The following is a 13,143-nucleotide window of genomic DNA, read 5'->3' on the forward strand; positions in this document are numbered from 1 at the left end:
CAGCAACTGTGCTGTAAAACCAAAAGTATGTGCTGAGGGAGGCTAAAAGCTCAGCGGATGATGTGAGCATTCTCTCTGGGTTTGTCACTACAGGCACACAGACACACACACACAAACTATTAGAATAAAATCACATTCACATAATCTATTGTTAATATAACCATATTGCTGAGAGCAGCTTTAGGATTTTCACCCTAACTCTACAGTGGGAAGTGTATGGTTCTCGGTTAAGCAGATTTTTGAACGGACTAAAGTTAAGAACTGTATCTTAAGATAGAAAGAGTTTTTTGCTCTTCGTTCTTTCCCGTTTACTCAAAGTTACATAACTGTATATGCTGATGTTTTGGATAAATTTCCTTCAGTTTGTTGCTCTAATTCTGCGTCCTGCAGTATCAACATTCACTCACTCCTATATTATTTTGTCACCTGTGGCTGACTCACCATCAGCATGGCAAAAGTTGTTTTTTTCCCTATATCACTCATTTTCACACATGCTCACTCACTCACTTGACCCCTGTTGAGGAGATCTGGACTCAGGGCCCTCAGAATTCAAATGCCAGAACTAGCTGACAGGTTGACAGGGAGCCTGGTGCTGGAGGGGTGTGGGGGTGCTTTACTTATGGTGATCACTCTTTGGGGCAATCCTATTAGCAGGTGTCTGTCAGGTGTGTAAAACGGTGGCCAAAGAGAGCTGTTCTGTGTTTACTGTCCGCTTCCTCTCTGACAAGCCTGTCCCACTGACACTTTGAGCACAGATGCAGTTGTTTAAATCCGTCTCAGATCAGGAGAAGTGTTCACACATTGAAGCATTACATATATTTGTTACGAGTGGATCTCTCTCTCTCTCCAAATTCAAAGCTGTTACATGGCTTTCGGTTTGTTTGAGAGTGAAGGGCTGTGAAGGGGCCAACAGGCAGGACCACTTTACACAGCAACAAATAAGCCTTTATGTCGTGCCTGCACCTGTGTGTTTTTGCTGGCTTTTTCTCCATGAGAAAAACCTGCACATGCAGGCTGTAATTTGCAGAAATAGGCCAGTTATTTCATACCTGCAGGCTGTGGGCTGCACACCACACACACACACACACACACACACACACATGTTTAAAGTATTACAAAATATTTCCACAGAAACCTAGAGGAGGTTTTGGTGTTGTTATGGTTTGAGTGGTGACCCATAGGAGCCCTCCGTGCAGGTCAGGGTCTGCACTTGTTTCAGCAACACTCTACAATCTCACGAATGCAACTGCAATAAAATACCTGCAAATATGAAACACACGAAGAGGTACATGCACAGTGGTGCAAAAGTAGTGAACCAGTCATTCATTATTTTACACCATTAATTAATGAAAAGTAATAAAAGAAAAGCGTGAAGAAAATGATAAACTATTGCAATAGAAAATTTAAAATAACAATAACTGAAAAAGTTTTATTCTGTCCACTGTTCCACTTCCTAAACTCCAAAAGCAAAGAGAAATCACCTTTCTCTTCCTCGATTACCTCGAACCGAATCAGAGCAGCCAATCACCGCACCTATCAGCCAATCAATCAAAGCAACAAACCAATTTTTCTTTCCAATGATTTATTTTTCTTGCAGATTTCCCGCTCTCTCCTGCAGCATCAGCAGCAGCTCGATGGTGTCGTGGAGAATCTAAGCTAGGTGGCCGCACCAACACGTTTATTCCACCGAGGCTGTGCCAGACGCACATGGGCTCCGTCCTGCTCCACCCGGGGATCTTCAGCACCCGCAGCCGAGCGGAGGGGACCCGAGCCCGGCCACGGAGCAGCGCTCCCCTCTTCCTCTGACACAACTCTCTCTCTTTCTCTCTCTCTCTCTCTCTCTCTCTCTCTCGCTCACACACACACACACACACACACACACACACACACACACACACAGACATACACTGATCCGGCAGCGTTCATTTCTGAGGTGATCTCTTTTTTCCGCGGAGACACGGCGTCTTATTTATTTATATCGTGTGTGAGCCTGACGGGCAGCCGCGGCGGACCAACTGCGTCTTAACGCGGAGAGCTCGGACTTCTTTGACTGAGGGAGAAACACACACACACACACACACACACACACAAGCAAACACAAAAAACACGCGAAAAAGACTCCCATCCCTGTCGCCCCCTCCTTTCTTTTTATTTCCTGTCAGTTTTTTCTTGCAATTTTATTTCCTGCTGCCAAACCAGGAACCCGGGACTGAGCCGCGTCTCCGAGGATGAAAGAAAACTAGGTTTCTCGATCGAGGCTCTTGAGGTTGTTTTACTGGATTTATTTCGCTGTGGAGGAAAAAGAGATCCGGGAGAGGAGCGGTGCGCAAAAAAAAAGAAGCAAAAAAAAAAAAAAAGCCGAGGTCTTCCTCCTCTTCTCTCTCCTCCCCCCTCTGTCGCTCAATCTATCATCTGTCTACCTATCCTCTTCTATCCATCTATCTCTCCATTTGTTTCCATGTTTTTAGGTCCGTGCGATTTTGCTAAAATGCATCATCAACAGCGGATGGCAGCTTTGGGAACAGACAAGGAACTGAGTGACTTACTGGATTTCAGCGCGGTAAGCGAATTCACGTCCTTCCCCTCGCTAATATGGATATAATGAGTAGTATCATGAAAGTACAGCCCGACAGCACGCATTAAGGCAATCTGTGGGCTTCGTACGACCACTGTTTACATTTTAATGTTTGAGTTGCACGGCACATAAACCTGCAGATTTTAGTCACTCGTTGTTGTTTTTCCCCCAACTATTTTCACAAAAGTTGTGTGTTTATGTAGACTAACTTGCAGAAAAAAGTCCGTGCATATTGTTGGTTTTGTAATTAATTTTTTTGTTTGTGTATGTGTGTGTGTGTGTGTGTGTGTGTGTGTGTGTGTGTGTGTGTGTGTGCAGAGAATTGTGATGCTGCATTAGTAATTTTGTTGTCTTATAGATGCGAAACAGCGATTTGAAAATGTTCCCAACATCCATGGTAGTATATCTCATTTTAAGTCCTTTTTTACTTCATGTGTAGCCTGTTTTTTTTTTCTTTAATTTTTGCCCATGATTAGATGTTTCTTTGTGTCTGCGTGAGTGTACAGATAGGCTGCTTCGCGCACTTTGCACAGAACACTTCAGCTGTAATAATATTCGGTATCGAATCATGAACCTGCATGATGAGAAAGTCAGTCAGGCAGCCGAAAGCACGTACATGTGTCAGACTTTGTGTGCGTAGTTTCAAAGCTCTTGCAGCAGGCGCTTAAATACTCAGTCACCACTTCGCCATAAAGTTGGTGCTTTTTTCACAGAACAGGCTGTGTGGTGAACTTGACGGACAGGAAATTGTGTCCCTGCTCTCAGCCATGTTTTTTTTTCTGTGCCTCTCCTACTCTGGGAGCAACTTTGACCTGAAGAGGAGGAGTGAAAAAAATCACAGGGGTTAAGGGGGAAATCAGAATTCCATTCATTTAGTTGTGAAACCTGTAGAGAGGCAGTGTGGACAATCTGATCGCCGAAAATATCAGTGTCTGCAGGAGAAGACACTTAGCCACTGATCACTTCCATCTCTACAACAATGTTCATGCAGGGAGGAAGGGAGACACAGCTGAAGCCCGAGAGTCCGTCAGACTATGGGGGGATGTCAGAAATATCTCAGTTGTCAGAGCAGTTTTGAATTGAATTCAAAAGCTATTAAAAGCACATTATAGCCTCCCCATTGGATTCCAACACACAATTTTAATTCCTATAGCTCCACTTCAAGAAATGTTTAAATGTGAGGACACCCTTGGTCTGTCCAGTAGCTGGATGTACCTTGAACATGATCATCTGGGAATGCTATGGGGTTATTGTAGCACTGAGGTTGTGTTGTTGTTGTTTTTTTTTTTTTTTTTTTTACCAAAAAACACACAATAATATCAACATAAGGTCAGCATCAAACAGCATGGACAGATAATATGCATTAAAATAATAAAACACATGGCTATGCCATAAATACACCGGGAACAAAGTTAACATCCACATAGTGATAATAAAGGTTAGAAAAATCACTTCTAGTTTATCATATGGGGCACACACATTCTTTCATGCCACTGTAATGATAGTGCTATGTGGTCCTAGAAGCATGCAATGTTAACAATAATTCATAATTCAGTACTGGACACATATCACAACCCATGAAAGGGATAGTACAGGAATATTACAGAAGACTGTTACAGTGACTTTTTTTTATAAGAACGAAAAAAAAAAAACAAAAAACACCTGAACTGAGATTATTAGATGTATTAAATGGGTTAGGGTTAGGCCTATAAAAAATGCCTATACAAATAAACAGTGCATTTGTATGTTAGAGTGTTTGTACCATAAATACTGCCAAGACCACTATAGTGATATTATTGATGTAAAAGAAGTCAAAATGAAAGACACATCAAGTAATTATGAACAGCGAATATTATTTTATTGCAATTGTGGATAATGGAAAAGAAAAACATGTCAGAAATTTTCTTGCTATATTTTCTGGAAGTTACCCATCAGGGAGTCTTAAATCATATTTCTTAAAAAAAAAAAAAAAAATCAAACAAAGGAGGGCAGCAGCAGCTAAAATGTGTCCCTTCTCATTATAAAACGCAGGCCGAACAGTAATTTATGCGATCATCTGTCTTCACACGCCCACAAGCTGATACCAGCAGCTCAAAATGGTTAGACTGGGATATTGATAGACCTGTTAATAATCAGAATTAGATCTTTTATCTCCCAAACATTTGTTTTCTCTTTGTGGCAGCTGCGAGGGAGATCGAATATACAAGCAACCTTAGTATGCTACATTCAGACTCACGGGCCCAACAGGCTGTCCTAGGGACAATGGCATATCAAGTATTTATTATTTTTAGTCAGGGCTAACTTACGGATATTCCCCTCTGTTGAGAAGAAAGAGAGCGAAAATCCCTAGAAACTTAAATCCCTTTTCTTTCAGCATCTGACAGTGTGGAAGCTCAGAGTGTGTTCACGATCAGTGAGATTTCATCATCAAACACGTCGACACACAGGCCTGATGTTTATCCAGGGAGGTTATCTATTGGGGTCAGATGTCCCGCTTTGATACCGTGAACTGTTTCGCTGTAGAGCTTTACAGTAGCTTGTACAGTAACACAGCACAAATCTGTATTCAGCCTCAGTCTCTGTCTTAATATGGGCTTGATTTTCTTGTAGATGTGTAGAGCAGATGGCAACTAGTTCTGAAGATTATCTCATACGTTTAAGTCAGACATATCAAGTGTTTCATTCTAAAATGAGCAGTCCAACATTTGGCAAAATAGACACTTTAGAGTGAAAACCCAATTTTCTTAAAGGTGAGCAGGTGATTTGAGTGATTGGATCCTGTTTATTTTTCACAGATGCTGAATGAGGAATTTGATTTCTTTCTGCTTTTCAAAACTGTTCTGCCAGTGTTTTGGAAAATGAACTCTTCATATCTGTGTTCAGTCTAAACTGAGATTCTGTGTGATCCTCAGGGCTGGATATCAAACCTCAGTATATTTTCAGCACATATTGAAATCCATTTGTAGCTCTAGATTTGTGATGCTACAAGGTACCAAAAAAAACAAACAACAACAACAGCAAAAAGGCAGGCTAAAGTCACATCACATGAATTAAAACCAGACTATGGTCCTGATTTCACTGACTTTTAACTTTACTTAAAATCTAAACCAACTTCCAGCTTGACTTTGACTACGACTTGTAAGCTCTGGCCATCTGACTTGAAATGACCAAATGTTAATGGCCAGACATTAAAAAATATAAGAAACAACTGATTTGATTGAATGTGGTAGTTTCGAATGACCAAAACTCAGTCAGAACATTTCATTTTGTTGCGTTGTTAAGTACCTAAAACTCATTTAGTTTGCCAACCATGTTGACATATTGAATACCTATTGAACAACTGTTTTTGCAAAAATAAAATACAGCTATTGCAGGTGTGAATCACGGTTACCAAAACTCTCCACTGCTAAACATCTGCATAATCTAATTTCTTCAAAGTTTCGTTTTGACATCAAATTATAATTTTCAACTAAAATGTAACATCTGCCTAATGTCAGAGTAGAAAACAATCCAACATCTTTCTGTGGTTATGTTTTATGTTTTTGTTTTCTTTTTAATTTAAAAAGTTAAATAAGAGAAGGACCTAATTGTATGAATTCTGGACTTAACAAAGATTTAGTCATTTGTCAAATGCTTGTATCCATAGGGAGTGTCAAGTGAGGGCAATCACTTGAGCTTCAGTGCAGTAGGAGACTTTGTGCGGGGTATGATATCTATTTCATAACAGGAAGGTCGTTGAGAAATGCACCAAAAATACATCGTTGGGACTTGATGATGTTGACTTGGAACTTGGTGGACCTGTTGGTCTTGACTTGTGACTTGTTACTTTACTTGCCTACCATAATTTGGGACTTATTGGAAAATATTAAGAAACTCTTAAGCAATTTTCAAAGCAGTGACTTTGTTCCAATATGTCAGGCATTAAATCCCTGTACAGACTAGTAATTTCTACAGTTACTAGGACATCAGAAACACTCAAATGAGGAAAATTTAATTTGTCATTTGGCACTAAATTAGAGGTTTCTTATTAGTGATAAGATAGTGATGATTAAAAAACGTCAAATGGTACACAGCTCCTGTCACAATGGAATTTCTTCCTATGAAGAATCCCAAAAGGGTTTCTTTCCAAAACAAAGAAACATTGAAAAGCAGAATTAAAAAAAAACAAAACAAAACAAAACTTAAACGATACAAAAAAAAAAACAAAAAAAAAATAAAAACCTGAACACAGAGGGACCATTAAATTTCTGACCTTTCCATGGCAGTATAACATGATGAAAATTTGGGAATACCACTTCTTAGCCAAATGATGATCTGGCGTTTTGGAATGAATCTTTTCATGTGTAGCTGCAGAAATGTATCTTTAGAGATGTGTCTTGCTGTCTGCACTGTCAGTGCTCTCAGAGGTAATGTGTGCTCTGTTTGTCTTGTAGATGTTTTCCCCTCCTGTTAGCAGTGGAAAGAACGGCCCGACCTCCCTGGGGAGCGGACATTTCTCCGGCTCAAGTACGTCAGCCTTCGACTTTTTTTTCCCCTCCTTCTCCTCTTTCTTTCTCTCTTTTCCTTCAGTTCCCTCCCAGCCTTCTCCTTCCCTTCCTCTTACACCTGCTCACTGCTGCTTCTCGTGCTGTTTGAATTTTCTTGTGAGGGTAACCATGTTCTGTACATGCAGATGTAGTTTTGGGCTTTTATGCTCCTTTATTCACCTTGTGGATGAATTCCTTTTTTAGGAATTTTTTAAATATCACATGCTTACTTGGTTGGCCCTGTTCTTAAGATAAAATAACTCTTTCTTGAGCTTCTTGGAGTTTTCTGTCTTTAGTATCGCTTTATATGGCATATGTTGCTCAAGTAAGGTAGCATGATCTGATTACATCACCTATTGATTCTGTTGCTTCCTTTCTTATCCAGTCTGTGGTTTCCAGCTCAGTCATTTAAAAAAGTGATTTAGGGATTTGTTTACATTTTTTAAGAAATGCTGGTTAACTTTCTTGTGGAGGATGATTTTCTGTGCCAGATTATGGGAAATTTAGTTGAAACTAGGTATGAGGAGTACGATGATGTTTATGCATATCAAAGTAAATGACATTTGATTGTTGTTTGGTAAAATACTCAACAACTTGAGGTGATTACGTTACTTTATTTTAAAGCAACACATTTGTTTTTCAGCTGCTCAACTTCATTCCCGAATGAGACTTCCTGTTTTTCTGATTTGCTGCTCTCATTCTTTCCTGCCTCTGTGTGTGTATGTGTGCGTGTATTGTGGAGATCAGTTCACTGTGTTTTTTGTTTTCTGGTCTTGGTGGTGTCAAATAGGAATAATTTGGTTTCATAACTGGTGTAACATGGTGGCTTTGGCTTTACGATGTTGACTGTGTAGCTAGTAGTTCAAAGTGCCCATCAGCTGTTCTGTTGCTTACTAATTCAGTCAGTCATTCTAGTTGGATGCTGTGTTTCATTCATTCAGCCATTCAGTGGTTCAAGCCAATAACCTTCAAGACTGAGTTTTTTCAGTTTGTAAGTTTGTACAGTTGTGTGGTACTGATTTATTCATCCTGTCAGTTTGTGAGTCAGGTTGATTTTTTCTTCTGAATTTGTAAGCCATCCATTAATTTGCTTAATGCTTCCCTTCAGTCCGTCACTTCCTGTGTTAGTTCAGTCTGTTTATAACAAATGGTTGCACAGTCAGATTTGGTCTGAGACATTGCTGAGACATGCACTGAACCAGGTGCACCAAAAGAATGAAAGGACCAGTTGTGTGGTTTATGTAGAGGTCTAATGTTGTAATGTCCACACGAGACATACTCTTGAGCGTGTCGCACAGAAACACAGAGATGCCATAGTGCTGATCAGAACTCTGATCAGTTAAATCTCCACACTGATCTGCATGGATGTAGAAGCAGTATGAGCAACAGCCAGTGAAGATCATTAAACTTCTGCCCAACTCAAAGTCTTTTAATATCTGCCAGTGTTAGTATATTAATCATTTTTAGCTAGCTAACTTTAATTGCTTCGTGTCCATTACAGCATCTGATCTACTAAACATATTTTTATTTTGAGATTTATGCAAACAAAAATAAAAATGATCCTTTGGGGATTTTATCCAGGTATCTGGAACTTGAAATGGCAGGGATTTCGTCAGTCAGTGACTTAAAATGACATATTTTAACTTGTGGACTTGCATTTTGTAGTTGTTGTGTAGGCGCATGCATTCTAAACTTAGTCATATTATATTCCTTTAATCATATAAAATGCAACTACTTTGAAATATCTATCACAGTCCCATTTTTTCTGATGTTGGATTTTCAGGTTTTTTTATTTCTCATTATATACCAAGACTATATTGGTGCTTTGAAAGTCCTCAGAGAAATGCTCACAGCCTGTTTTCAGAAGGTAAGCATTGAATCCAGCAGTAAGGACTTCTGGATGATCTGGTTTCCCAGAAATCCTGAAATCTGCTATCATTTATTTCAACCACCCAGAAAACAGGGAGCCAATCAGATTAGTAAATCTGAGCCTCCTCTCAGAAAAGGCATGAAGTACATTCAGATGGTTTTTGGTTCTTTGTTCATTGTTTATCAACACTTCAAATAAAACAGTGTAAAATGTGGGACCTTTAAGATCCTGATAATCTAATACTGTGACATGTTATTCGAGCAGCTCGTAGCTACTTTTCTCGTTGTAGGCCTGCATTTGTCTTCTTCCAGCACGCTGCCAGCTGACCAGCCACTGTCAAATTGACACGATGACTCATGTGTCCAGGCTCCATCTGACAAGTTCAATGTCGTAATGAATGCAGAGTTTTCTCCAAGTATGTGGCCACCTAAATTCAAGCTGCATTTGTGAGACAGGGAGGTTTTCTCATCAGGTGTAATTCAATTTTAAAAAGGATTAGAATGAACTAAATTAGTTTCTACAAGAGTAAACTCAGAAATTCCTCTGCAAACCAATGTAGAATGTCAATAAAGCAATATTGCTGACATGGAAATGGAGTGAAGTTGAATGATGACACAAAGATCACTGTCAGTCACCACCTCCTTCCAGCTCCTTCTAATGATGTCACAGCTTGCTGCCGGAGAGCTAATAGTTCACTTCAAGTTTGATGTTAATGCACTGCTAACCTGTGAAAAAGAAACCATGGTGGATGAGAGCAGTTGAAAAAGTTGGTTTACTTGCCGTGTTGCACTAATGTAGGACACCTCATGATGTCGTAAGTTGGAAGTTCTTTCTTCTGCGATGCGTTTATCACACCTGCTCATATCGATATATTGTGACAGTGAAATTCCACTTTATCAGTCTGGAATAGTTATTATTTGTTCTGTTTGTGTTGTGGAAATTATTATTAGAATATTCATATCTATGTGATGGACTGGTGACCTGTCCAGGTGTACCTGGCCCTCATCCATCGTGAGCTGTCCCCCATGACCTGGAAACGGATAAAAGGTAGAAGAGGAATAAATGAGTATTCATATTCAATATAGACACGGACAACATGATATGCTGTTTTATATTTTATGTCTCTTTGGTGATCATATATCAAGTTGCTGCATTTCTTGGATCTTGCTGTATTAACTGTATATTCAGTGACATCATCAGGCTGTACAACTTAACACCAGGTGGACTGCTTTTGAAAAAAACCAAACAAATTAAAAAATTATTTGTGGTTTCCACAAGAAACAGCGTGCTCATGCTGTTATTTGTCTCTGAACGATGGTCGGAAGCCATTTTGTTAGTTGGCTGCAAAACAGAGATGCCGAAACATCTTCTTTGTTTACTGCTTTGTTGTGTGGTTGTTGTTGTTTGTGCTCTCTGGTTTCGGTGATGTTGTTTGCTCTGTGGTGTGCATACAAATACGAGGAAGGACGACAAATTTTTTGATTTTGAAAAAAGAAGAAGCCCAGGCTTTGTTGAAATTGTGGCAGTTGTTCAGCCTTGGTTTGCTGCTTCGATGTGTATCTTCAATTTAGAATTTTTTTTCCCCTCTCTTTTGATACAGGAGTGTATCTATACACACATTGCTGTACACAAATCACACCCTGTTTTTCATGCGGACCCACATGTACAAGATGCAACACACACACACATGCTCTGCTCACCCCTGCTGTGGCTTTCTGCAGGCCTCGGCATTTTGATGAGCCCAGCGCTGTTTGTGAATGCAGCTAATTAGAACTCTATAGACCCACACAACCATGAGAGCAGTGGTTTCCAAAGGCTGGGGTGAGGCCAGAGGATGGGACACTCCAACACTGAACAGGATCTGTTTACTTCGGGTTAATGGTCATGACTTTATGTAGCAGAAAATGAAATATTCATGTTTACTGTTGGGTAGTTTCTCCTTGTCATTTATGCTCAACACTTTAATCGCCCTCAGTGGGATTAGCTCATTTTATGTTATCAATTAATAGCAATTGATTTAGCATTTTAAAACTTGAAGGGGAGACCAGGGACAGTTTAAACATGGGACACCTTGAATTTCTCCAGTCAGAAAGAAGCTGTTATTGTGCACACTCCCTTTTAGAATGTCCTCTTGCTAACAAAACAAAAAGAGCCACAATTGAGTTGTCACAAAGTGTTGTTTGGAGGTAAAATATTAGCCTTTTCTATCAGGTCTGTGGACACTTACCTGAGATAAAATGTTGAGGAATCCGAACAAGTATTATCAGAATCACTGTTCTGTAGGATATAAATAGAAATGACTGAGATGTCTCTAGCTGGCAGTCAGGCAAGTTCTGAAAACATGGCTGGTGATGCAGGAACGGTTGTAACAAGGCATTACAACCGTCCCTGCATCACCAATCATGCTGAACAAACTAGTCAGTGAATTTCATTCTAATTCTTCCCTCATTCTTTCATTTTAAAAACATAGATTATCAGCAGTCATATCTCACACAATTTTCCCGCGCAGTGTTTGATCACCATATATCACCTCATGGCTTGCAGAGCTGATTGTCATCCTCATCGGGACTTTCTTCTGACTGTGCTGCACAAGAAGTTTGTCATATCAAACAGGAGAGGAAGTGACTGAGAAAATTGTCCTTCCTCATGTCAGCTCATGTGCATTATTGTGTACAAAAAAAGGGCAATGTTAATTAACAAATGATAAATTAGACAAATTAAACTTTATAGAGTAAGCTTATTGGCCACATCAACTAGATTACATGTTGAATTAATAGTAGTCAGTTGCATGCTAAAAGTCAGTGAAAATGCATGTGTTTGTTCGGCATACCAGAGAGAGGAACAGGGGAGTCCTACTTTCGTTGCTGGGAAGGACTTCAAATGAAAAAAACCAAAATAAAAGCAGTGCAAATCAGTACATCAGGAAAGGGGCCAAATCATGTGGCAGTCACAATAATATCACAAGTTTCACTAACAATAGTGAAAATTATGTTCAATACAAATATATGATTATATATTATATATGAATTGATCTTTGAGCCTGGTCAAGTGAACTTATTATAAGTAATTTGTTGATGATCTCTTGAGGTAATTAGGCAAAATCATAATTTTCAGAAATTCATCATGACATTTTCAAAAAGTTTTTCTATCAAACCATTTTATTTTCACTTTAAGGTGTTACAATAACAGGCTGGAACAGTGTTCAGTAGTTTGATTTAAAGATGCTGACACGTGTCCTCGTGGCTGAGAGAAGAGCAGCTGTTAGCTAAAGAGACGCTGGGAGTGTTTGAGCTGGGGAGCACTATCTGGAAAACCTGACCACTGAGCAGTGTCACACTTTGGGCTGCTTACTCTCCAACTGGAATGCTTCTTATTTAGTTTGCCAGGTAAAAGTTTTTTTTTTTTTTTTTAAAGAGTCTCATACCATTTGGCCTATTTGGTTTCCCAAGAATCCCAAGAAAATTAGTCTGCATCCCAACTATTGGGTAAGACTCATGACTGATGAAGACTCAACATACCACAATAGCGTGCTAATGTTCACCTGTTTTTGCTCAGCCTAAGTGGAAATTCGAAAGGAAAAAAAAAAAAAAAATTGCTAAAGAATTCTCATACTGTGGAAGAGTCAGATTTATGATGCTCATGAAGCTTTGATGTAAATGTTAGTGATCCTTTTTGCTGCCAATTAAAAGAGGAGTAGATGACAGTTTGTCCAAAAAAAGACAACGTCAACAGGAAAATTGGGACACAAAGGAGACACGACAAATGCATGAGACACAGAAGGTTTGGGTAAAAATAACGTGTCATACAGACAGAGAGGAATAAATACAGGTTTTAGGATTGCATTTACCTGATGCTTTTGAGGATAAGGAGTGAGATTTTTTTGTCACACACGTCTTCACATAGAAATTGAATTCTGAAATGACAACCTTCACACAATGCTGTGAATAAATTTCAGATTGGAAGCTCCCTCCACATCTGACATAAGTCCTCTTATTTTTGGCGATAAATTCACCTTAAAACACAAAAGCTTCTAAACATAAATGCAGCACAATCCACACAAGTCCCAACTGACACGCTCAGCCCACGGTCATCACCAACCAGGAAGTGGATTAGGCGTTTTAATTATTGGGAGATTTTGCCGTTGCTGTTGTTTATTTTGGGATCATCCCTGG

The 13,143-nt window shown here is 39.4% G+C and overlaps 1 protein-coding gene across 8 annotated transcripts in view; it reads left to right on the forward strand.

Annotated features, from left to right (window-relative positions):
* Nucleotides 1-1,527: 1,527 nt before the first annotated feature.
* The window catches only part of tcf4 (transcription factor 4), a 197,530-nt gene continuing 185,914 nt past the window's right edge, over nucleotides 1,528-13,143 (forward strand). For 5 of the 8 annotated variants that reach the window (XM_029516636.1, XM_029516638.1, XM_029516634.1 and 2 more), the window contains exons 1-3: nucleotides 1,528-2,560; nucleotides 2,934-2,972; nucleotides 7,009-7,081. In XM_029516636.1, the coding sequence (XP_029372496.1) occupies nucleotides 2,459-2,560; nucleotides 2,934-2,972; nucleotides 7,009-7,081 (214 nt within the window). In that variant the 5' untranslated portion in view covers nucleotides 1,528-2,458. The remainder of the gene's footprint in view (nucleotides 2,561-2,933; nucleotides 2,973-7,008; nucleotides 7,082-13,143) is intronic. The other 3 variants (XM_029516640.1, XM_029516637.1, XM_029516645.1) reach the window with 1 other exon arrangement.

This window comes from Echeneis naucrates, chromosome 12 (genome assembly GCF_900963305.1).
Source record: "Echeneis naucrates chromosome 12, fEcheNa1.1, whole genome shotgun sequence".
Lineage (NCBI taxonomy): Eukaryota > Metazoa > Chordata > Actinopteri > Carangiformes > Echeneidae > Echeneis > Echeneis naucrates.